This window comes from Octopus sinensis, linkage group LG27 (genome assembly GCF_006345805.1).
Source record: "Octopus sinensis linkage group LG27, ASM634580v1, whole genome shotgun sequence".
Taxonomy (NCBI): Eukaryota; Metazoa; Mollusca; class Cephalopoda; order Octopoda; family Octopodidae; genus Octopus; species Octopus sinensis.
Window position 1 is genome coordinate 16341743 of NC_043023.1, and position 27353 is coordinate 16369095.

The 27353-nt window shown below is 37.2% G+C and overlaps 2 protein-coding genes across 28 annotated transcripts in view; one reads left to right on the top strand and one right to left on the bottom strand.

The window, feature by feature from the left end:
• Positions 1-27353, top strand: part of LOC115225116 — a 384942-nt gene that overhangs the window by 180683 nt on the left and 176906 nt on the right. The window lies entirely within an intron of this gene.
• Positions 1-27353, bottom strand: part of LOC115225115 — a 396737-nt gene that overhangs the window by 131002 nt on the left and 238382 nt on the right. For 11 of the 26 annotated variants that reach the window (XM_036514032.1, XM_036514031.1, XM_036514046.1 and 8 more), the window contains 3 exons: positions 18525-18563; positions 16569-16817; positions 824-862 (listed from right to left, as the gene is read on the bottom strand). In XM_036514032.1, coding sequence (XP_036369925.1) covers positions 824-862; positions 16569-16817; positions 18525-18563 — 327 coding nt within the window. Of the gene's footprint in view, positions 1-823; positions 863-16568; positions 16818-18524; positions 18564-20533; positions 20583-22194; positions 22299-22582; positions 22839-23281; positions 23443-25428; positions 25553-27353 lie in introns of those variants that run through there. The other 15 variants (XM_036514050.1, XM_036514051.1, XM_036514044.1 and 12 more) reach the window with 12 other exon arrangements.

The following is a 27353-nucleotide window of genomic DNA, read 5'->3' on the forward strand; positions in this document are numbered from 1 at the left end:
GGTATGGAGCGCAAGTGTAATTTCAATAAAGAACAAAATAACCTCTCGAAAGAGCTGTTCTTCACTCCTGCTCCAGAGCGTTGGCTGCGGGGTCACTCCGAAAAGCTCTATCTGTGACGATTTCATCTCAATCGAAGGAGAGGGGCCTTCTCTGTCCGGGTTGCGGTTCCGTGGAATAAGCTGCCGGACGAGATAGTGAAGATGCCGACGACCGCTCGATTCAAAGTCTCCCTTGACCACAAATGGCCTGAACTCTTTGCATGAACACCACCCTGTACATAACTCCATGTTCCCCTACATGGCCTTTTGCTGTTTGCTTTTTGAGCCCAAAAATTAACTTAACTTAAGTTAAGAATTTTTAACACTAACGTAAAAGTGGTGTTATTGTATGGGGCTGAGACATGGCAAACAACAGTCAAGTCAAATAAGCAAATACAATCATTCATCAACAGATGCTTGCGTAGTATACTTAAAATTAGATGGCCCCAACACATACGCAATATGGAGCTATGGCAATGAACAAATCAAGTTTTGATTAGGGAGCAAATATTTAAGAAAAGGAGGAAGTGGATTGGTAGCACAATTAGAAAAGACACACTAAATGTAGTGAAAAGTGCTTTAAAGTGGAAACCGGTTGGATATAGAAAGAAAGGTAGGCCTAAGAACTCGTGGCATAGATCAACACAAAAGGAACTAGAGAAAGGAGGACATTCATGGCAGAGTATAAGTACAGAGGCGAAATATTATGCAACATGGAATTCAATTATGAGTGGCCTATACTCCACGTTGGAGGGTCAAATGTAGGAAACAAGAATATATTTACCACTTTGGGTGATCTTGTAAATGTTTGCACTTGAGAAACCTGTAAAAGATGAAAACAAAAATTTTTGATTTTAAGATGAAATATTTCAAAATAATGTGAATAAATGAACACTATATTTCACAGTAATTTGATTGCTAAATGATTAAACCAGCAATATCCGTTTTATGTTCGAAATAGCCGGGTCCAGCCCCTCACACCTACCCTACAATGTCAGTCTAAAAATAAACAATCACATCAGCAAAATGTCAAAACTACAAAATAAAGAATGATTAATTCAAAAACCAAGACTAAATGAGCACTACATTAAACGAAATAAACTGATTGCTAACGAGTTAAAGTAGCCATACCTGGCACAAAGATTCTACCTGTTTCGTGTTTAAACTGGTAATGGGTCAGCCTTTTACACCTGTCTTACAATGTCATTCTAAAAATGAACGGACAAGGACTGCTATGTAAAGAAGTGCTGATCTCTAACTGTGGAGGCAATCTGTGGAAGAGGTGGACCCTGGAAGGTGCAGGACAAAACGGTGGAACATGAGGGCTTTGGATGTTGAGGCTGACATGTATTGATAAGTGACTGTGATTTCTGGGGATTTGCTCTTCTTCAGAAGATATGTCAAGCTAATGGAAATCAAGGATGTGGCCAGTATCGGTAATTAGTAAAAGGCACCTGTGCCAGTGACGTGTAATTTATAAATCTTTCCTCAAAACTTTATTGAGAATTTTCAAAATGTGCTCCATCGGCACAATGGAAATTTCAAATGTATCTGTAGACTTGTGAAACACATTTGGAAGTATTTGAGGAGTTTATCTTCTGCACTGCTAACTGAATGCATTCTTTAAGTTCAGCTAAAAGATTGCTCCATCTGGGGCATTGTGGTAAAGAAATTAATTGCAATCGTATTGAAAATAGCTGTCATGGACAGATAAGGAATGAAAATAAAATTATAAACAAAATTAAAAATTTAATCACTTAACATATATTAAATATGTGAAGCAGAGACAAAAAGGGTCTTTAAAAAAAAGGTCCAATTTCACTGAAATAGATAATTAATTCTGGGACAGTCTGTATTGAAAACACTTAGCCCTACTCAAATGACCTTACACTCTGAAATCTTTACCAAGAACAAAGTCCATGGGGTAAAGAGTGGCTATAAGGGGAATCCAGGTGGGCAGATATGGAGATAACGATGTAAATAAACAAATAAAACTGAGTGGGTTAGATATACATCCATGCGTACACGTTAATAGAGAGGAAGCAAAGACTGAAAAATTTCAGACGGAGAATATTCAAGCATCAGAAATCTGAATTAAATATTAACAGAGCAAACTTACACAGACTAGAAAGGTACAGAAAATCAAAGGGGAGAATGTATGGTGTTACAGCTCCTTTTTTGGGGATTGGGCTTACTTCATCGTTGGTAGATGTACCATCCATACTCACAAATAGGTCTCACTTTTTTTTCACCAAAAATTTAGATAAAAATCAAGGGTACAACATATCCAATAGATATCACAGGGATCTGAAGTGGTGTATCGGTAGTCCATGGCATACCCTGGACCTGGGCTTTTCAGTTTTAAAATTGTTATGGAAACTTTTCTGCAATGTTTACTAGAAAGCAGAAACTAGAAGTTTGGTATTTGGTATTTTTTTGACATCCAGTCACCCCAATCTTTAGTTTAAAAATTTTAATAATTGCAAACCCTACTTACAAGTTATGGAAAGAAATTAAATAAAATATAAATAAAACTTACAGACAAATGTTACAAACAGTAAGCAGAACAAGATCCATTTAGCCATGATCTGAAAAAATAATTTTGAAAAGCTGCAAAATAACAAAGTTTATAGCCCAGGGTCCGAGGCTGGTCAGGCTGAGAAAAACAAACAGTCACAATATCATCAGTCACTCTTTAATAGATTTATGGTCGAGCCTGTGGCATTGGAGATCTTATTCTTAACTATTTCGAATACTACAGAACGCTGTACAGTAGAGACAAGTGCAGTTTGAACTTGCACAAACACTTTTTGCTACAGCATTTTCACGTCAAAATAAACGTTTTCTGAAGAAAATTCTAAATCATTTGAAACTTCTAACTGTGAACATTCTTCTTACTCTTTACTCTTTTACTTGTTTCAGTCATTTGACTGCGGCCATGCTGGAGCACCGCCTTTAGTCGAGCGAATCGACCCCGGGACTTATTCTTTGTAAACCCAGTACTTATTCTATCGGTCTCTTTTGCTGAACTGCTAAGTGATGGGGACGTAAACATACCAGCATCGGTTGTGAAGCAATGCTAGGGGGACAAACACAGACACACACATACATATATATATATACATATATATGAAAGGCTTCTTTCAGTTTCCGTCTACCAAATCCACTCACAAGGCATTGGTCGGCCCGGGGCTATAGCAGAAGACACTTGCCCAAGATGCCATGCAGTGGGACTGAACCCGGAACCATGTGGTTGGTAAGCAAGCTACTTACCACACAGCCACTCCTGCACCTTCTTGTATAGTTTTTGTGAAAATCCAACAGTTACAGATCATGTCAGGTTCCCTGAAACTCCATGGTATTTCCTCGCATTTACAAACTTTGCTTTTTTCTTGGACTTTTGAATGACAACCCTTGTTCTAGTTCAATGCACTCAAGCACCATAACTCATGTTGCATTCAAAAATCATGTGTCCCCGAAGTCCATCCCCTCCTCACTGTGGTGGGGACACTGGCAACGGGTAGTGTCAGAGCTATGCTGTCGGGAACTTTGGTTCCTGGTAGGGCCACCCAAGGCAGATTGGTCTTACACCGAGTGGTATTAGGCCCACAACCCGGCAGACGGTGCTCTGGTGAAAATCCTCGGAGTGTCTGTTTCGGCAACCGGCGGCTCCTTGGTCGTTTTGCTTTGGGTTGTCTCTCTCTCTCTCCACATCTCCTAATGAGTTTCCAGTAAGTTACAGATATTGATAGAGTCTTGAATTTACATTTTTAATGCTTAAAATAAGGAATTAGTTTTCACATTTTGTTTGTTCTTTAATCTATGTCTACATGTAATTCTGTGAAAGGTACACAGTGTCTGTGTGATATGCAAGACACAACAGCTAAATCTCCCTCATATCACCCATCTTTTCATGTGAAAATCACTCATCCTTTCATTTCACCAAGAAAAACAAAAAAACAGTAGAAATTACATTTAAATATTTTCAAAAATTCATGGTGACACCTATTTCAAATGGTACCCTCTAAATTAAAACTACATACAAAAAAAGATAAAATAACGATTTTTATTGAGGAAAATTTTTGGAATGAAATCTTTTTGGAATGGTGGGTTTATGGTCGAGTGTGCACATTGGAGACCTCTGGCACCCTAGGGCCCTCAGCTGTATCCCTGCTCACAGCTATCGGGCAGAAATGGCTACCTGCATGTGCAAGCCCTGTGGGTCTCCATTGCCCTCCTCTAGGGCAACTCCTTTTCTATTTTGTCTGCTGGGACCTTGAGGTGGTCTGAATTACAACAAATTTTACGTTCCATTCCTTAACCCTTTCATTACCATATTTATTTTGAGATGCTCTGTGTTTCTTTCAATTAATTTTAAATATAACAAAGAATTTAGAAAAATAACTTAGTTATCATTAAGCTAGTGTTAGGAACATAAATTGTGACTAAGGTTTGGTGGAAGATTTTAATTCAAGACTTATGAAAACAAGACATTTGTACTACAGGGTCAGAGGTGGTTTCAGCCAGGTTGGTATCAAAAGGGTTAAGAATTGTTTCTCTATTATATATTTTTAAGCCTTTTGTTACCATATTTCTGTTGAGATGTTCTGTGTTTCTTTCAATTAATTTTAAATATAACAAAGAATTTAGTAAAATAACTTAGTTATCATTAAGCTAGTGTTAGGAACATAAATTGTGACTAAGGTTTGGTGGTATATTTTAATGCAAAACTTATGAAAACAAGACATTTGTACCTCAGAGCCAGGGGTGGTTTCAGCTGGGTTGGTATCAAAAGGGTTAAGAATTGTTTCTCTATTATATATTTTAACCCTTTTGTTACCATATTTCTGTTGAGATGTTCTGTGTTTCTTTCAATTAATTTTAAATATAACAAAGAATTTAGTAAAATAACTTAGTTATCATTCAGCTAGTGTTAGGAGCATAAATTGTGATTAAGGTTTGGTGGAAGATTTGAATTCAAAACTTAAGAAAACAAGACATTTGTACTCAGAGCCAGAGGTGGTTTCGGTCGGGTTGGTAACAAAAGGGTTAATGTAAAATTTGAAGAGACAGATTTAAACTTTGCACTGTTTCCGCCTCCTCCCCCTTTTTTTTTGAGTTTTATCAATTACTATACAACACTAAAGCAACTGCATTTTTTGTCTCTTTCTTTCTTCTTGCTGAATGAAAACAAATACCAAATTACAGGTATTTGTATAATTGTGGCCTTCCAGGTAGAATCCTGGTTTAAACAGTCCTTATAATTTCAGAAAATTTTTGCAACACACACAAATGAATATGATTATTGAAAAGACAGCATGGTGTTTCACTTTCTGGATCATAAAATGAAATATCATCTTAATTATTAATTTAAGAGAATCAGTATCAGAAAATAGCATATCGATATATTACTGATGTTCACCTTAATTTTACGAAATAATCTTTAATATATATCTTGTGTTTTTATTACTATACAATCCAATATTTACAACAGAATCTCTTCTTTTTGGACAAACCTTATAGTTGTGGCTTGATGCAATGGGAAGTTTCAAAAACCAACTGGGAAATACAAACAACGAAAAGAACTTAGTTTCTGAAAGAAAAAAATAAAAGATATTTTTTAGAATTTTACTGAAAATGTACTGAATTTTTTAAAAATTCAAAAAGTAAAAAGGTTATGAGGGGTTATATGGGGTACTTAAACGAAAATTCCACCAAAAATCAAATTTTCAAACCAGTTTTTTTTAACAGCATAAATGCTTTAATGTGGATAAAAATATTGAAAAACATGAATACATGTTAGAGTGAGGAAGAAACAAGAAAGGTGGTTGTGGGATGTGTTAGAAACAACAGGCAGATCTCCCTTAAATCACACACCTTTCTTTACTCATAACTTTCTGACAAATGGATATTAATGGATATATCGGAATTTGATGTGAAAATGTTTTCCGAAGGTGGAGTGAAAAGTTTTGGAAAATTCACATCAGTTGGCTTTATTTCCTCATAACTTTTGGAAAAATGGATATTTTTTAGTGGAATTTCCTACAAATATCATTCGGATTGTGAAGGTAACGATTATATCAGAATTTAATATGTAAACAAAATTTGTGGGCTCACACACATACATAATTACATACACATCGTGAATTCAAACTTGATAGAAAAATGTTATACCTGTCAGTATGTGTGTGTGTGTGTGTGTGTGTGCAAACCTATCATATTTTTTTTTCATAATAGACTTCAATATTACTCTTTACTCTTTTACTTATTTCAGTCATTTGGCTGCGGCCATGCTGGAGCACCGCCTTTAGTCGAGGAAATCGACCCCCAGGACTTATTCTTTGTAAGCCCAGTACTTATTCTATCGGTCTATTACGTACATGTATATGAAAGATAATGAGTGTAGATGTGTGTTTGGGTGTGATTAACTACAAGTAGATACAGCTGAATATGGCGTGATTGCGCGTACATCCGTTATCTTTCATAAACAGGGACACACATCTTTCACTTTCTCCTCTCAGAAGCAAATATCGCCTTCCACTCATCATCAAAATAAAAGAAAATAAAATAATTTTTTACGGGAATTTACGAACAATCTGCTGATCACATTCGACGCTTCTGCAGCCAAAGCCGAAAGATTTCCAGACGTAATTCTTCAGTTTTGGTAAACGACCTCATTCACTGACACAAACTTCTCTTATGGCACAAACGAAGAGGCGACACTACTTGAGTATAGAGGTCCCGGTGCGCGCACTTGTGTAGTCACGCATCCGCACAAGCTAGTCATGACTAGTCAATCCTTACTTTGTGTTTTTGAGTTTTATTTACTTTGTTTAAAAAAAATTCACTAACACTGACCCTAACCCTAATTTTAGCCTTTCGTTTTTTTTTCATTAATTAATAAATTAATTTAAATGTTACGCGTGTGTCTAAAATTATTCGTTTTGTTTTTGTTTTGAGACACACGTGTATTGTTTAAACTATTGTTGGATCTTTTCCTTTTGAAGGCCAGTTTTCAACAATGTTTTATTTTGACACATTCTACCAGTATACGAAGTTTAAAAGTATTTAGTTAATTAGAAATTGTGTTGAAAACTGGCCTTCAAAAGGAAAAGATCCTTATTATTATTTTGCTGGAGTTTTTTTTCCTCGGTGAAAATCGTGCAGGTGAAAAGCTTAATAGGGGTGCGGGTGAAATTCCTGAGGTTTCCACCTCACCCCACCCCGATTTCGGGACTCGAAAAAGGATTTTATAGCATATTAGGAGATCATAGGAATTCATAGAAAATGTTGTTCCGATTCAAACCGAAAAGATTCGTTTAATATTTCGAATTACATAATCTTTTACGGAGATACCCAAATCTTTTAAGAGCTTAGGTCCTCGACGGCCCTGCCCAACATTGGAATTTAAAAACACTTACCCGAGAACAAGTATTGCAGTAACGACGACGTAGCATCTGCTGTCGAAGACTAAAAAGGATGCAAAGTTCTCCACCAATGGAATTTAAACACTGCAGCTTCGACGTTTGGGATGTGTGGGCGAGGGGGTACTATGTTCAAAAATAAACATCATTAGGTCTCGTATACTTATTATACATACGGACCCATACAAGCCTATACATATATACAGAGGTGGGCACGGTTAATCTAAAAGTTAAATTGGCGATGTTTCGCTTCGCCGTTAAATTCGTTAATTCTTTGAAAATTCAACGAAGGTTACCGTTAAGGTTTATTGAACAAGAGGCATACCTACAGTTTAATACCCCACCGACTTTGTTGCATCAAAACCGCCAGAGAAACAGATACTTTTTAACGAAACTTTTACCAAATAATCGCTTATGCCCTGTAGATTGAGCATATACTCTCTTTACTCTTTTACTTGTTTTAATCATTTGACTGCGGCCATGCTGGAGCACCGCCTTTAATCAAGCAACTCGACCCCGGGACTTATTCTTTTGTAAGCCCAGTACTTATTCTATCGGTGTCTTTTGCCGAACCGCTAGGTAACGGGGACAGAAACACACCAGCATCAGTTGTCAAGCGATGTTGGTGGTGGTGGTGGGGGGGACAAACACAGACACACAAACATACATATATACGACGGGCTTCTTTCAGTTTCCGTCTACCAAATCCACTCACAAGGCTTTGGTCGGCCCGAGGCTATAGCAGAAGACACTTGCCCAAGGTGCCACGCAGTGGGACTGAACCCTGAACCATGTGGTTGGTAAACAAGCTACTTACCACACAGCCACTCCTGCGCCTATCTGAAGATTTTTTGAGAAAAAGAAATTCTTTCAATAATAAATCTCTGAACGAAATTTCTTTCGTTTTCAAAACAAATAATAATAATAATAATAATAATAATAATAATAAGGCGTAGGAGTGGCTGTGTGGTAAGTAGCTTGCTTACCGACCACATGGTTCCGGGTTCAGTCCCACTGCGTGGCACCTTGGGCAAGTGTCTTCTACTATAGCCTCGAGCTTACCAAAGCCTTGTGAGTGGATTTGGTAGACGGAAACTGATAGAAGCCCGTCGTATATATGTATATATATATATATATATATATATATATATATATATAGGGGGAAGCTTTATGAAAATAAACAAAAGACGAAGGCAGGTGGAAAACAAACGAACAATTGTATTAGTATGGCGCTCAGGAAATATAAATAAAACAAGTCTTTAACGTTTCGAGCCTACGCTCTTCAACAGAAAGATACACAGAGAGAGAAAAACACAGAAAGAAGGAGAGAAAAAAAATGCGTGCAGTAGCTAACCAATCAACATGGTGATCTGATTTCGGCCAGAGGTCAAAGATCAAACATGAGACGCGAGAGCGAAATAAGGGGAGATAATAGGGTTGATAAACGGGTTGAGGGACCAGCTAAAAGTGCGTGGGAGGGGTCTGGATGTGTGTATGTATAGGGTTGGTGTATGTATTAGTATGTATAAGGGGTGTGTGTGTGTGTGTGTGTGTGTATGAGAGAGTATTAGTGCGTAAGATTGGTCTGGACGTGCGTATGTATGGGGTTGGTGTATGTATTAGTATGTATTAGTATGTATTAGTACGTATTGGTATGTATAGGTGTGTGTGTGTGTGTGTGAGAGAGTATAAGTGCGTATGCGGGGTCTGGACGTGTGTATGTATAGGGTTGGTGTAAGTATTAGTATGTACTAGTATGTATTAGTACGTATTAGTATGTATTAGTTGGTGTGTGTATTAGTATGGCACATCGTATGTGATGTGATGTGTAAAGTCATGTGGTGTAGTGAGGAGAAGAGGGGGAGGGGGAAAAGAGGGGGAGAGAAGGGGAGGGGAAGAAGAGGGGGAGGAGAAGGGGGAAGAGGAGACGATGGGGGAGAAGGAAGGTGAGGAGGGGGATGAAGGAGGAAAGAGGGAGAGGGGGAGAGAGAGAAGGGGAGAGAGGGAGGGAGAAAGAGGGAAGAAGGGAAGGGGAGTAGGGGTGAAAGGATGAAGGACTGAAGAAGTAGGGGTCGGGGGGAGAAAGGATAGGTGAGGAGGGGTGTTAGATGAGGAGGGGGGGAGAGTTGAGACCAAATGGCGTATAAGAGCGAAGAGAGAAGATTAATTCCTGTTCACGGCGCAAACGGGAATCCGGATGGCCTCTGTATATATATATATATATGTATGTGCGTGTGTGTTTGTGTGTCTGTGTTTGTCCCCCTAGCATTGTGTGTTTATCTCCCCGTTACTTAGCGGTTCGGCAAAAAAACCCCGATAGAATAAGTACTGGGCTTACAAAGAATAAGTCCCGGGGTCGAGTTGCTCGATTAAAGGCGGTGCTCCAGCATGGCCGCAGTCAAATGACTGAAACAAGTACAGAGTAATAATAATAATAAATTGGCATTCCATCACTATAACTCGACAAAATTTGACATTTGATTTCGGGTATTTCCGTGATAATTGCTGAAATGGGAGGACGAGAAGAAGGCTAATTAGGTTGTGTGTGCGTGCTTGTTCTCGTTTGTGTGTGTGCGTGTCTGTTCTGCTTTTATGTATACATAATTATATATAAAGATATAAGCATCTACTGTTAGCCATTATCGTGGTAAACGATACTTAATCAAACCCCAGTATTAAATGTTTGAACTACTGTGGGTCTTTGCTAGGGTTTTTCTTTTATAAGCGAGACTTAAACATGTACATTAATCTATATATATAAAACTGTAGTTGTGTGAGTGTCTGTCCCCTTCGATTTAGATTCCTAACTACTCCCACATTTTGCGGTGCAGTTTAACCAAATTCGGCTATCTTATAGTCGTGATTAATATCGAGCCCGTCTGAGTATTAGCGCGCGTCTACGATGAGTCTACGATTTTAAAAATAATTTAACATCATTTTTTATTCCATTTTAATGCATATTTTTTCGTGTGTCGATGGCGGCGGAGTTGGCGTCCATGGTCACACCTGCACCTGTGTTTGCTTCTCCCCCTTCTTCCCTCCCTCGTGAAGCTGTGGGGAAGGGAGTGTAAGGAAATCAACGTCGTAAAGCGTTGTCAAGGAGACCAGCGTTCTTTTAGAACAACGACTTCATGGCTTGAAGACACCAAAACAGAAATGGCTAAGAAAGCCCGAATTGGCATCTATAAGGGAAGTAACTCTCTAAAAATGCTTATATAGTTATTTCCCTTACAAACCCGAGCAACGCCGGGCGATACTGCTAGTATATATATAAAGATATAAGCATCTACTGTTAGCCATTATCGTGGCAAACGATACTTAATCAAATACCAGTATTAAATGTTTGAACTACTGTGGGTCTTTACTAGGGTTTTTCTTTTATAAGCGAGACTTAAACATGTACATTAATCTCTAATAAACCATTTTATACATTACACGCCCATAAAATGCCTCGTAGATCTTATTCAGCTATGTTTAAACTTTGCTGAAGAGCATGGTAGAAAATTTGATGTGGACGAAAACAATGTTCAGGTTAGGGAGAAGAAATAAAGCTGAAATGAAACAGATGCCAAAGATAAAGAAGGCAAGAAGGGGGGGAAAAAGCCAAACATCCTGAACTTGAAAAAGATTTGCGGATCTTTTCTTTTTGAACGGCAGTTTGTAACATAATTTCTAGGTAACTAAAAAGTTTTAAACTTCGTATACTGAAAAAACTGCTGTTCAAACCGAAAAGATCCCGATTGCCTATTTATGACAAAACATTTGACAATAAAACTTTTTAAGAGTTTTGTTTAATGTTCATATCTAGACCCGGAACTGAAAATCCAAAAAATAGAAAAAATATTCGAATAGGTGTAAAACAATGTGTAGGCAACGAACAGGGGGGAAAATGCGCGTAAAGCAACAGGAGGGTGGGGTGAGGACTTGGAAAAAATCACAAGATCCGAGTTTTTCTCTAAACTTTTAGGAAAATGGGTTTTTTCAATGAAATTTTATAGAAATACCGGATCTTTTCGCTTTGACCGGCAGTTTTTTAAAATAATTTCCACGTAACTGAACACTTTTAAACTTTGTGTACTGGTAGAATATGTTTATAAAACATCTTTTTCTCTTGGCTTTATTGAGAAAATTCTATAGTTTGTAAGATATTTGGGATCTTTTCCGTTTGACCGGCAGTTTTTTAAAATAATTTCCACGTAACTAAACACTTTTAAACTTCGTATACTGGTAGAATGTGTTTATAAAACATCTTTTTCTCTTGGCTTTATTGAAAAAATTCTATAGTTTGTAAGATATTTGGGATCTTTTCGGTTTGACCGGCAGTTTTTAAAAATAATTTCCACGTAACTGAACACTTTTAAACTTCGTATACTGGTAGAAGGTGTTTATAAAACATCTTTTTCTCTTGGCTTTATTGAAAAAATTCTATAGTTTGTAAGATATTTGGGATCTTTTCGCTTTGAACGGCAGTTTTTTAAAAATAATTTCCAAGTAACTAAACACTTTTAAACTTCGTATACTGGTAGAATGTGTTTATAAAACATCTTTTTCTCTTGGTTTTATTGAGAAAATTCTATAGTTTGTAAGATATTTGGGATCTTTTCCGTTTGACCGGCAGTTTTTTAAAATAATTTCCACGTAACTAAACACTTTTAAACTTCGTATACTGGTAGAATGTGTTTATAAAACATCTTTTTCTCTTGGCTTTATTGAGAAAATTCTATAGTTTGTAAGATATTTGGGATCTTTTCCGTTTGACCGGCAGTTTTTTAGAATAATTTCCACGTAACTAAACACTTTTAAACTTCGTATACTGGTAGAATGTGTTTATAAAACATCTTTTTCTCTTGGCTTTATTGAGAAAATTCTATAGTTTGTAAGATATTTGTTGTTTTTTCCTTCAATTTCTGCAATTTCAACCAATCAATGACGTCTCTTGAGGTGAAAACATTCTCTGCCGTATGAATATGTCCCTCGTTTAAGAAACAGATTGGGTTTATTAACATTTCTGAAGAAATAAGATACCTTCCCCGCACCCCTAACCCTAACCCTAGAGCAGATTGAAATGCAATAGATCGATACTAGGGTCATAATTATGGGTGACATTTTGATATCACACTGCTAGAAAAAAATCCCATTTTCTGTAGCGGTTTCTTCATTAAAAGAAGAATTTCCTGAAGGCCATGAACAATATTGATACAGTCACTCTTCTCTATGATGAGAAATATATCTGTAGTTAATTGTCTTTTTTCAGAGAAGGATATACCACAGAATCAGTTACATGGTTTCTCTTCCATATCAATGTGTGTCTGTGTTTATCTAAGAGATTTATTTGAGAGAACCATTCACCACAGATATCACAATGACATGGTTTCTCTAATTTCTACGTAACTAAACAGCCAGGGATACAGGCATCCAGCAACAGGACCTCCGTAATGCTATGATGGATCGTGAAGTCTGGCGTAGCATGGTAAATTACATTGTCTCTACCACGGTCGCGATACCAGAGGGCGCACACTCTCTTACCCTGATGTAATCTCCAGGTGTACAGGCATCCAGCAACAGGACATCCGTAATGCTATGATGGACCGTGAAGTCTGGCGTAGCATAGTAAATTCTATTGTCTCAACCACGGTTGTGATACCAGAGGGCGCACACTCTCCTACCCTAATGTAATCTCCAGGGATACAGGCATCCAGCAACACGACCTCCGTAATGCTATGATGGACCGTGAAGTCTGGCGTAGCATAGTAAATTCTATTGTCTCAACCACGGTTGTGATACCAGAGGGCACACACTCTCCTACCCTAATGTAATCTCCAGGGATACAGGCATCCAGCAACAGGACCTCCGTAATGCTATGATGGACCGTGAAGTCTGGCGTAGCATAGTAAATTCCATTGTCTCGAACACGGTCACGATACCAGAGGACGCACACTCTCCTACCTTGATATAATCTCCAGGGATACAGGCATCCAGCAACAGGACTTCCGTAATGCTATGATGGACCGTGAAGTCTGGCGTAACATTGTAAATTCCATTGTCTTGACCACGGTCAAACAATGATGATGATGATATCTAATTCTCTCCCAATTTTACCATTTGTCTGTCGTAGTTCACTGTGGTGGAAGCACTCCGTCGGTTACGACGACGAGGGTTCCGGTTGATCCGATCAACGGAACAGCCTGCTTGTGAAATTAACGTGTAAGTGGCTGAGCACTCCACAGACACGTGCACCCTTAAGGTAGTTCTCGGGGATATTCAGCGTGACACAGAGAGTGACAAGGCCGGCCCTTTGAAATACAGGTGCAACAGAAACAGGAAGTAAGAGTGAGAGAAAGTTGTGGTGAAAGAGTACAGCAGGGATCACCACCATCCCTGCCGGAACCTCGTGGAGCTTTTAGGTGTTTTCGCTCAATAAACACTCACAACGCCCGGTCTGGGAATCGAAACTGCGATCCTACGACCGTGAGTCCGCTGCCCTAACCACTGGGCCATTGCACCTCCACAGTTCACTGTGAACCTGAAAGGAAAGATTTTGCACCTTTTATGGCATTCACAACCATCCAATAACACAAAAAAAAGTTGGACACTTGATAATAATTTATAATTTTAAGCAAGAAATAATCAGCGTTTCAGATATAAAAATAAATAAACAATTATACAGAAAAGGAAATAAAATCGCAAAAGGTCCTTGACTTGCTTAAAGAAAACAACTTCCAGGCCAGATTCCCGAAGCAGTAGGAATTGTGGGGCCAGTGTATTGCTGTGAAAGGTGAGTATTTCACAGGAGATGTTGTTAAAACTTTGGTAAATTAGTAATTTTTATGAAACATAGCTTGTCTGAGAACTTTTTGATACCATCTCATATTTTTCTTGCAAATTCTGTAAAGAGATTTTATTTTTTTTAATAAGTAAATATTTTGATTTTGTTGGCTTATTTTTCTGTTGTTTTTATCTTATATAACATGTCTTTACATGATACACGTATAATACAATACCACATTAAAATACAAATCCTAAACCAAAAGAAACACAAACAGGAGGTGCAGCAAGTACCCTTATAGGGATCACCGAATGCATTCTGTAAGGCGAGGCGCCAACAATGGTAAGAACTTCACTGTGGCAAATGTCACAGGTGGAAGAAATGGGTCACACTTCATTTCCTATTCTTAAGGATTTTGTTCTCGTTGGCTATGGAAGCAGTGACCCTTTGATTATAATTGAAGATATTTATGCTAAAGCAATGGGTATACATATGCAAATGTACCCCACCGACTTTGTTTCTTCATAACTTCTGGAAAAATGGGTATTTTTAAATGAAAATTTTGAGAAATACCTTTAAGAAAGTGTAGATTGCAATTATATTGGAATAGCACACGTTGGTGGGACACCACACACACGCATACACATCACATTCTTTTGCATTCTAAGATTCAGTCAAAATTTTCAAATTTGGAATATTCATGTAATTTTCCATGCTGAATCTGCTACCGCTCACTTTTTCTGGACATAATTTTTTAAAAAGTGGACCTTTTCTGTGTGTGTTTTTCCCTTCAGCTCCTTAAGTTTCAAATTTATTGATTTCAAGTTTAGTGTATTGATGTAGTTTTGTCTGTTAATTATATAAATGAAATTAGTTGTTGTCCTAAATGGATAAATATACAGTTAATAGCTTTTAAGATTTTTAAACTCCCAGTAAAAGACAGAGCAGAGTTTTGGAAAAAATATTGCTAAAATATGGATATAATTTATTTAAAAACCAACTATGCCAATGCAGTCAGTGAAAGTCTTAATCTGATAAATAGAATTATTTTTTCCTTTTAGAGGATAAATATAGATAAAAAAACACAAATTGTAGCGTTCTTATACAAATGTTTATTTCTTAAAATATTTGCAACAGAAGAAAGAGAGTCAGACAAGGATTGCAGCAAGGCTGAGTATGCCAAGAATGATTCCGACAATCTCGAGTGTTCTGAGGGGTCTTGATCCATTAGGTTCAGGTTACGGATCTGTAATTGACAAACAATAAAATATATACCTTTTGTTTTTAATAAAAAAGCTTGACCATTTTCATACTAAACTATTAAAAAATACTTTCGTTTCTGTTATACAAATTCCATTTCAAAGTGATCTAAAGGAAAAGTCCCCATCAAAATTTCCAGTAACACTATGTTGCACACATGAGCTTGGTTATATAAAGCCTTGTGAGTGGATTTGGTAGACGGATACTGAAAGAAGCCCGTCTTATATATGTGTGTGTTTGTGTGTCTGTTTGTCCCCCTAGCATTGCTTGACAACTGATGCTGGGGTGTCTATGTCCCCGTCACTTAGCAGTTCAGCAAGAGAACCGATAGAATAAGTACTAGGCTTACAAAGAATAAATCCTGGGGTCGATTTGCTTGACTTAAGGCGGTGCTCCAGCATGGCCACAGTCAAATGACTGAAACAAGTAAAAAGAGAAAGAGAAAGAGAATATAACCCCCCCCCCACACACCTTGGTATTGACCCCCTCATCCTTTGCCCTTGTGGCAAATAAAAGAAACCCTTATTATATACAACTATCAGCTGAGTCCATTGTGAAGATGGCCCCTCTACTTTCCCTCAACCAGGAAGGGCAACCAGTTTTTATCTGCTCGGGGCCCATGGCAAAGGGGATCATACAGTGGACATGTCTGAAAGGGCTGAAGACCAGCAACTGCCATTTTGTCAAAACCCTAATAAACTTTTTCAAGTTTCACTTGAAGAGGAAAATCAGGGTGGAGAGGTAAGTGCTGGCTACCAAGCAGTTTGTTGAAAGGTGGGTGAGAGAGGTGAGCAATACCTGAGTGAATGGGCCTTCTCTTAGAGTGTACCTGTATATTGGAGAGGAAAGACTGGGAGAGGGCATCAACCCTGGTGGTCAGGGAGACCTTGGATTTTGTGGGCTTTCTTTACGTGTGGCCCTTGAAAGTCCCCCCACTATCAGGGATGTTACTTTGACTTTCTTTTATTCTTTGTATGACTTTTTACATGCTAAAACCCACACTGGACCCTCCCGAATGTTTTTCCTTTGTGTTAGCCCTCTGTGGTTAATAAAGAAATTATTATAAATCATTTCCTTACTCTTTATCTTCAAATTAATTCTTCCAATATTAAGGTTGTCATCTTCGAATTTCCAAGTCGAACATTTCTTAGTTACTTTTTTGATCCAAAGCGTGGAGGTATCTCCTAAATGAGTCACTTTATAGTCATGGCCATCAGCGCATGTCCTGTCACATTCATATTTATAATTGTGGCACTTCCAAACCACCGGTCGTTTCATGTTCGGTATTGTTATCGAAAGGGTGAGGTTTCCATTGAGCACAGCAGGTCCTGAAATAAAGAAATCAGTTAAGAAGTTTGCTTCCAAATCATACGGTCCTGGGTTCAGTCCCACTACACAGCACCTTGGGAAAGTGTCTTCTACTACAGCATCAACCTTGTGAGTGGATTTTCTAGATGGAAATTGAAAGAAGCCCATTGTATGTATATGTGTGTGTGTGTATGTGTGAGTGTGTGCGTGTGTATGTATGACTGGCAGTGTGAAGCGGCTGACCTCCCTTGTTCGAAGGTTATAATGGACAGTTTGTGTGTCAAATAGCTAGCTTGAGGCGATGGCCTCATGGAGCTAATCAGCGACAGCTTTTAGTCTTATATCTATAAGACTGCCATATTAATATGGCGATAACAATTAATTTCCAGTAACGCTGCCGTAATCTCTTTTAGAGAGACTTAGTAATTTTAATATTTCTATTATATATATATATATATAAGACCAACTTACCAAGGAATGTCATGCCGAGTCTTGCATGGAAACGGAGCTACAGATAAATTTGAAGTAAAAACAGGAGTTCGACAGGGCTGTATCCTTACTCCCTTTTTATTTCTATTAGTCATAGATTGGATTATGAAGAAAACTACGATTGAAAGCCAAACAAGCATTGAATGGACGGATGTGGAAGCTGTAGAAGATCTCGACTTTGCAGATGATATAGCGCTGCTTTCACAAACATAGCCAAATGCAAAATAAAATGTCAAAATTAGAAGCAATAGCTGCCAAACTAGGATTGAAAGTCAACCTCAAATCAATAATTATGCACGTTAATGAAGTAAACATTGAATGTATTAAACTAGAAACTGGTGAACAAGAGGATGTAGCCAAGTTTATGTATTCAGGTAGTAAGATAACGTTTTCAGGTGGCACCGACGAAGATATTAAGGTGAGAATAAGTAAGGCAAGGACCGTTTTTCACCTGTTAAAGAAAGTATGGAGCGCAAGTGTAATTTCAATAAACAACAAAATAACCTCTCGAAAGAGCTGTTCTTCACTCCTGCTCCAGGGTCACTCCGAAAAGCTCTATCTGCGACGATTTCATCTCAATCGAAGGAGAGGGGCCTTCTCTGTCTGGGTTGCGGATCCGTGGAATAAGCTGCCGATGACCGCTCGGTTCAAAGTCTCCCTTGATCACAAATGGCCTGAACTCTTTGCATGAACACCACCTTGTACATAACTCCATGTACCCCTACATGGCCTGGCTTTCTGCTTTTTGAGCCAAAAAATTAACTTAAGATTTTTTAACACTAACGTAAAAGCGGTGTTATTGTATGGGGCTGAGACATGGCGAACAACAGTTAAATCAAATAAGCAAATACAATCATTCATCAACAGATGCTTGCGTAGTATACTTAAAATTAGATGGCCCCAACACATAAGCAATATGGAGCTATGGCAAAGAACAAATCAAGTTTCGATTAGGGAGCAAATATTTAAGAAAAAGTGGAAGTGGATTGGTAGCACAATTAGAAAAGACACACCAAATGTAGTGAAAAGTGCTTTAAAGTGGAAACCGGTTGGATATAGAAAGAGAGGTAGGCCTAAGAACTCGTGGCGGAGATCAACACAAAAGGAACTGGAAAAAGGGGGACATTCATGGCAGAGTATAAGTACAGAAGTGAAAAATTATGCAACATGGAATTCAATTATGAGTGGCCTATACTCCACGTTGGAGGGTCAAATGTAGGAAAGAAGAATATATTTACCACTTTGGGTGATCTTATACTTTTGTGCCCTTGACAAACCTGTAAAAGATGAAAACAAAAATTTTGATTTTAAGAATAAATGAACATTACATTTCACAGTAATTTGATTGCTAAAGGATTAAAGCAGCCATATCTGTTTTATGTTCTAAGTGGCCGGGTCCAGCCCCTCACACCTACCCTACAATGTCAGTCTAAAAATAAACAATCACATCATCAAAATGTCAAAACTACAAGATAATGAATGATTAATTCAAAAACCAAGTCTAAAGGAGCATTACATTAAACGGAATAAACTGATTGCTAACGAGTTAAAGTAGCCATACCTGGCACAAAGATTCTACCTGTTTCGTGTTTAAACTGGTAATGGGTCAGCCTTTTGCACCTGTCTTACAATGTCATTCTAAAAATGAACGGACAAGGACTGCTATGTAAAGTGCTGATCTCTAACTGCGGAGGCAATCTGTGGAAGAGGTGGACCCTGGAAGGTGCAGGACAAAACGGTAGAACATGAGGGCTTTGGATGTTGAGGCTGACATGTATTGATAAGTGACTGCGATTGCCAAAAAAAAACTCATATTGCTCAGAAACTGAAAAAATTTGTTCTGAAGGAGTGTGAAATGTTTGGGTTCTCCCTAGAAAATATTGGAAACATATATGAAATTCCCACGTATTTCGATAAACCAGGAAACACTACAGCAGACACAGAGGGAAACGAAGCTGTTAAAGTAAAAACATCTGAGAATTTATTAAATAATGACGGGTTGTGGTTAAGAAAACGAAGATCATGTCAACAGCAGCCACAACAAACATCAGCATCAAGATCGATAATGAAGAGATCGAAGTGGTTGATCATTTCATCTTCCTTGGCTCCAAAAGAAATCAAGATGGTGACTGCACTCCAGAAAAAAGACAGCGGATAGTACTAGGCAGAGAGGCAATGGTCAGCATGAGCAGGGTCTGGAAGAGTAGAGACATCAGACTCGCTACCAAATGCAGATTGGTGAATGCAATTGTCTTCCCAATAGCAACATATGGATGCGAGACCTGGACACTAAAGAAAGCTGACCAGAAGAGAATTAATGCATTCGAGCTTTGGTGTTGGAGAAGACTTTTATGGATTCCATGGACAGCGAGGCTCACTAATGGAGAAGTTCTTAAGCAGATCAGGCCGAAACTGTCACTAGAAGCTAGGATCACCAAGCGTAGATTGGCATATTTCGGTCATATTATGCGGAGAAAATCCCTGGAGAAGGACATCATGCTTGGAATGGTCAGTGGCAAGAGAGGAAGAGGCCGACCAAGAACCCACTGGCTTGACACCATCAAGAGTGATACCAGAATGGACATAGCCAATCTGAAAGAAGCGGCCCAGGATTGAACTGACTGGAGGACACTGATCCATCGAGTGACCGAGAGTCGACTTCGACTGAGCGGATAGAGAGATAGTGGTTTTGAAAGATAGTGGGTGATTCTCATACACAGTACCAAGATTAGTGTTGTATGGGGTGGGTGATGGGTGTGAGGGCTCACTGTTAATTAACCAGGGTGGGATATAGGGAATGTTTTGGGACCTGAGGTTCTGTAAATAAGTTGTTAATGAGGCAGATAATTTATAAAGTTAATCCAAACATGAAAGCACAAAAAAAACACAACACGAGGACATGGAACAAATATAGTATTATTGGACGCTCAGGAAAGAAGGAGGGTCTAACGTTTCGAGCGGAGCTCTTCGTCAGAAACAAATGAGAAGGAAAGATCCGGAGAAGGGAAGACAGAGAATTTATAAGTGGGATTGTGGTGGAAAATCATGAATTTTCCAAAATTTTCTTCCATAAAATGCATCATTTCTAAAGCTGTGATGAAAACAAAATTGGGAAACTCCCTACCAAAACAAAGAAAATCCTCCTTATGTGAGTGACCCCATTCCAGACCCCTGTGCACCTGAGTACGTTTGCCTTAACAAAAATTAGTTATGGAAAGAAATTAAATAAAATATAAATAAAACTTACGGTCAAATGTTACAAACAGTAAGCAGAACAAGATCCATTTAGCCATGATCTGAAAAAATAATTTTGAAAAGCTGCAAAATAACAAAGTTTATAGCCCAGGGTCCGAGGCTGGTCAGGCTGAGAAAAACAAACAGTCACAATATCATCAGTCACTCTTTAATAGATTTGTGGTCAAGCCTGTGGCATTGGAGATCTTATTCTTAACTATTTCGAATACTATAGAACGCTGTACAGTAGAGACAAGTGCAGTTTGAACCAGGTTGGTATCAAAAGGGTTAAGAATTGTTTCTCTATTATATATTTGTCGAGATGCTCTGTGTTTCTTTCAATTAATTCTAAATATAACAAAGATCTTAGAAAAATAACTTAGTTACCATTTAGCTAGTGTTAGGAACATAAATTGTGACTAAGGTTTGGTTGAAGATTTTAATTCAAAACTTATGAAAACAAGACATTTGTACTACAGAGCCAGAGCTGGTTTTAGTCAGGTTGGTAATGAAAGGGTTAAGAATTGTTTCTGTCGAGATGCTCTGTGTTTCTTTCAATTATTTTAAATATAACAAAGACTTTAGAAAAAATAACTTAGTTATCATTAAGCTAGTGTTAGGAACATAAATTGTGACTAATGTTTGGTGGAAAATTTTAATTCAAAGCTTATGAAAACAAGACATTTGTACTAAAGAGCCAGAGCCGGTTTCAGCTGGGTTGGTAACAAAAGGGTTAAGAATTGTTTCTCTATTATATATTTTAAAGTCTTTTGTTACCATATTTCTGTCGAGATGCTCTGTGTTTCTTTCAATTATTTTAAATATAACAAAGACTTTAGAAAAAATAACTTAGTTATCATTAAGCTAGTGTTAGGAACATAAATTGTGACTAATGTTTGGTGGAAGATTTTAATGCAAAACTTAAGAAAACAAGACATTTGTACTACAGAGCCAGAGGTGGTTTCAACCAGGTTGGTATCAAAAGGATTAAGAATTGTTTCTCTATTATATATTTTTAAGCCTTTTGTTACCATATTTCTGTTGAGATTTTCTGTGTTTCTTTCAATTAATTGTAAATATAACAAAGAATTTAGTAAAATAACTTAGTTATCATTAAGCTAGTGTTAGGAACATAAATTGTGACTAAGGTTTGGTGGAAGATTTTAATGCAAAACTTAAGAAAACAAAACATTTGTACTACAGGGTCAGAGGTGGTTTCGGTCGGGTTGGTAACAAAAGGGTTAATGTAAAATTTGAAGAGAGACAGATTTAAACTTTGCACTGTTTCTCCCCCCCCCTTTTAGTTTTATCAATTACTATACAACACTAAAGCAACTGCATTTTTTGTCTCTTTCTTTCTTCTTGCTGAGTGAAAACAAATACCAAATTACAGGTATTTGTATAATTGTGGCTTTCCAGGTAGAATCCTGGTTTAAACAGTCCTTATAATTTCAGAAAATTTTTGCAACACACACAAATGAATATGATTATTGAAAAGACAGCATGGTGTTTCACTTTCTGGATCATAAAATGAAATATCATCTTAATTATTAATTTAAGAGAATCAGTATCAGAAAATAGCATATCGATATATTACTGATGTTCACCTTAATTTTACGAAATAATCTTTAATATATATCTTGTGTTTTTATTACTATACAATCCAATATTTACAACAGAATCTCTTCTTTTTGGACAAACCTTATAGTTGTGGCTTGATGCAATGGGAAGTTTCAAAAACCAACTGGGAAATACAAACAACGAAAAGAACTTAGTTTCTGAAAGAAAAAAATAAAAGATATTATTTCAAAAAGTTTTACTGAAAAGGTACTGATTTTTAAAAAATTCAAAAAGTAAAAAGGTTATGAGGGGTTATATGGGGTACTTAAACGAGAATTCCACCAAAAATCAAAGTTTCAAACCAGTTTTTTTTAATAGCCTAAATGCTTTAATGTGGATAAAAATATTGAAAAACATGAATACGTTAGAATGAGGAAGAAACAAGAAAGGTGGTTGTGGAATGTGTTAGAAACAACAGGCAGATCTCCCTTAAATCACACACCTTTCTTTACTCATAACTTTCTGACAAATGGATATTGATGGATATATCGGAATTTGATGTGAAAAAGTTTTCCGAAGGTGGAGTGAAAAGTTTTGGAAAATTCACATCAGTTGGCTTTATTTCCTCATAACTTTTGGAAAAATGGATATTTTTTTAGTGGAATTTCCTACAAATATCATTCGGATTGTGAAGGTAACGATTATATCAGAATTTAATATGTAAACAAAATTTGTGGGCTCACACACATACATAATTACATACACATCGTGAATTCAAACTTGATAGAAAAATGTTATATCTGTCAGTATGTGTGTGTGTGTATGTGTGCAAACCTATCATATTTTTTTTTCATAATAGACTTCAATATTACTCTTTACTCTTTTACTTATTTCAGTCATTTGGCTGCGGCCATGCTGGAGCACCGCCTTTAGTCGAGGAAATCGACCCCCAGGACTTATTCTTTGTAAGCCCAGTACTTATTCTATCGGTCTATTACGTACATGTATATGAAAGATAAGGAGTGTAGATGTGTGTTTGGGTGTGATTAACTACAAGTAGATACAGCTGAATATGGCGTGATGGCGCGTACATCCGTTATCTTTCATAAACAGGGACACACATCTTTCACTTTCTCCTCTCAGAAGCAAATATCGCCTTCCACTCATCATCAAAATAAAAGAAAATAAAATAATTTTTTACGGGAATTTACGAACAATCCGCTGATCACATTCGACGCTTCTGCAGCCAAAGCCGAAAGATTTCCAGACGTAATTCTTCAGTTTGGGTAAACAACGTCAGTCACTGAAACAAACTTCTCTTATGGCACAGACGAAGAGGCGGACTACTGGAGTATAGACGTCACTGTGCGCGCACTTGTGTAGTCATGCATCCGCAAAGCTAGTCATGACTAGTCAATCCTTACTTTGTGTTTTTGAGTTTTATTTACTTTGTTTAAAAAAAATTCACTAACACTGACTCTAACCCTAATTTTAGCCTTTCGTTGTTTTGTCATTAATTAATAAATTAATTTAAATGTTACGCGTGTGTCTAAAATTATTCGTTTTGTTTTTGTTTTGAGACACACGTGTATTGTTTAAACTATTGTTGGATCTTTTCCTTTTGAAGGCCAGTTTTCAACAATGTTTTATTTTGACACATTCTACCAGTATACGAAGTTTAAAAGTATTTAGTTAATTAGAAATTGTGTTGAAAACTGGCCTTCAAAAGGAAAAGATCCTTATTATTATTTTGCTGGAGTTTTTTTTCCTCGGTGAAAATCGTGCAGGTGAAAAGCTTAATAGGGGTGCGGGTGAAAATTCTGAGGTTTCCACCTCACCTCACCCCGATTTCGGGACTCGAAAAAGGATTTTATAGCATATTAGGAGATCATAGGAATTCATAGAAAATTTTTTCCGATTCAAACCGAAAAGATTCGTTTAATATTTCGAATTACATAATCTTTTACGGAGATACCCGGCGAAGTTTCGTATGTCGTAGATCAGATTTCCGTCGATTTCCGTAAAAAATTTTTATTTTTTTACATAAGTAATGAGAGCGAAAGAGACTAAGAGGAAGCGATTTTACGACGAGAAGGTTTCACTTTGAAGTCGGCCTGTGTGCGTTTGATGGGGTGTGGGAGACAGACAGTATGTTGTGTAAGTGAAGTGCTTCTGTTAGTGTGTGCGAAGAGACAGAGAGAGTAATGTGTGAAAGAGAGAGATAACTGATTTTTTACTCGGTGTATGTGTATATGTATGTATGCATGTATGTGTGTGTGTGTGTGTATGTATCTATGTATGTGTGTGTGTTTATGTATGTATGTATGTATGTATGGCCGGCATAGACTTTTCACACAGAACATTACCAATCGGATTTTGTCACTTTTCCTTACACATTTTGTACTGTTCGTTCCTTTTGCTGCACAACACAATGTTTACACATGCATATATATGCATGCTTGCACCCAGTTTCTGTGCACCTCTATAGACTATTAACTTTTTTTTTCCTTTGAATGCAACTCTTTTCTCATGAGAAGAATATCTCCTCATTTTATAACTCTCCCATCTTTTTCTTACCATTTCACCATCGTCACATCAACAGAGACATTAAGGCTGCACAGTAGCAGTCGACAAGGCATGTATAACGATTAAATAAAAAAAATTTTGTCTATATCTTCGATCACTGTCATTATTCCATTGAGTCAACCTCATTATTTTCTACATAGCAGACTGTTACATAAACAGGCGCCGCAAGGTAATCTTTCGTTTTAATTCGAAATAATGTAAACACTGAATCGGCCATACATACATACATACATACATACATACACACACACACACACGTACTTACACACACACACATACATGCAGACATACATATTCACATACACCGAGTAAAAAATTACGATGAATCGGCCATACATACATACATACATACATAAACACACACACATACATAGATACATACACACACACACACACATACATGCATACATACATATACACATACACCGAGTAAAAAATCAGTTATCTCTCTCTTTCACACATTACTCTCTCTCTGTCTCTTCACACACACTAACAGAAGCACTTCACTTACACAACATACTGTCTGTCTCCCACACCCCATCAAACGCACACAGGCCGACTTCAAAGTGAAACCTTATCGTCGTAAAATCGCTTCCTCTTAGTCTCTTTCGCTCTCATTACTTATGTAAAAAAATAAAAGTTTTTTACGGAAATCGACGGAAATCTGTGCTACTACAACCGAAACTATGCCAGATACCCAAATCTTTTAAGAACTTAGGGCCTCGACGGCCCTGCCCAACATTGGAATTAAAAAACACTTACCCGAGAACAAGTATTCCAGTAACGACGACGTAGCATCTGCTGTCGAAGACTAAAAAGGATGCAAAGTTCTCCACCAATAGAATTAACCACTGCAGCTTCGACGGTTGGGATGTGAGAGCGAGGGGGTACTATGTTCAAAAATAAACATTATTTGGTCTCGTACGACACTCGTATACATACATATTGTACATACGGACCCATACAAGCCTATACATATATACAGAGGTGGGCACGGTTAATCTAAAAGTTCACTTCGTTAATTCTTTGAAAATTCAACGGAAGGTAGGGTTAACGTTTATTGAACTAGAGGCATACCTACAGTTTAATACCCCACCGACTTCGTTGCATCAAAACTTCCAAGAAGTCGATACATTTTAACGAAACTTTCACCAAAGGCGCATGAGTGGCTGTGTGGTAAGTAGCTTGCTTACCAATCACATGGTTCCGGGTTCATTCCCACTGCTTGACACATTGGGCAAGTGTCTTCTACTATAGCCACGGGTCGACCAAAGCCTTGTGAGTGGATTTGGTAGATAAAAACAGAACAGGCACACACACACTATGGAAGTTACACGGAATCGGATCTTTTCCATTTGAACGGCAGTTTTTTAAAAATAATTTCCAAGTAACTAAACACTTTTAAGCTTCGTATACTGGTAGAATGTGTTTATAAAACACCATTTTCTCTTGGCTTTATTGAGAAAATTCTATAGGTTGTAAGATATTTCGTCTTTAATTTCTTGCATTTCGGCAATTTTAACCAATCACTGGCGTCCATTTATGTAAATAACATTCTGTACATAATGAATATGTCCCTTCTTTATGAAACAGATTGGGTTTATTTACATTTGTGAAGAACAAAGATACCCTTCCCCCACCCCTAAATCTAAAATAGATTGAAATGCTTAGTTTTTTATAGCAGTGTCGTATGAAATTGTCACCAATAATTATAACCCTAGTATCGATCTATTGCATTTCAATCTATTTTAGATTTAGAGTTAGAGTTAGGGTTTGGGGTGGGGGAAGAGTATCTTTTTTCTTCACAAATGTAAATAAACCCAATCTGTTTCTTAAACGAGGGACATATTCATACAGCACGGAATGTTATTTACGTCAATGGAGGTAATTGATTGGTTAAAATTGCCGAAATGCAAGAAATTTTAGACGAAATATGTTACAATATTTATTACGAAATATGTTACAATGTTTTTTACCTCAATAGACGTCCATTGATTGGTTGAAATTGCAGAAAGAAAAACAACAAATATCTTCCAAACCATAGACTTTTCTCAATAAAGCCAAGAGAAAAAGATGTTTTATAAACACATTCTATCAGTATACGAAGTATAAAAGTGTTTAGTTACGTGGAATTTATTTTAAAAAACTGCCGGTCAAACCGAAAAGATCCCAAATATCTTACAAACTATAGAATTTTCTCAATAAAGCCAAGAGAAAAAGATGTTTTATAAACACATTCTACCAGTATACGAAGTATAAAAGTGTTTAGTTACGTGGAATTTATTTTAAAAAACTGCCGGTCAAACCGAAAAGATCCCAAATATCTTACAAACTATAGAATTTTCTCAATAAAGCCAAGAGAAAAAGATGTTTTATAAACACATTCTACCAGTATACGAAGTATAAAAGTGTTTAGTTACGTGGAAATTATTTTAAAAAACTGCCGGTCAAACCGAAAAGATCCCAAATATCTTACAAACTATAGAATTTTCTCAATAAAGCCAAGAGAAAAAGATGTTTTATAAACACATTCTACCAGTATACGAAGTATAAAAGTGTTTAGTTACGTGGAATTTATTTTAAAAAACTGCCGGTCAAACCGAAAAGATCCCAAATATCTTACAAACTATAGAATTTTTTCAATAAAGCCAAGAGAAAAAGATGTTTTATAAACACATTCTACCAGT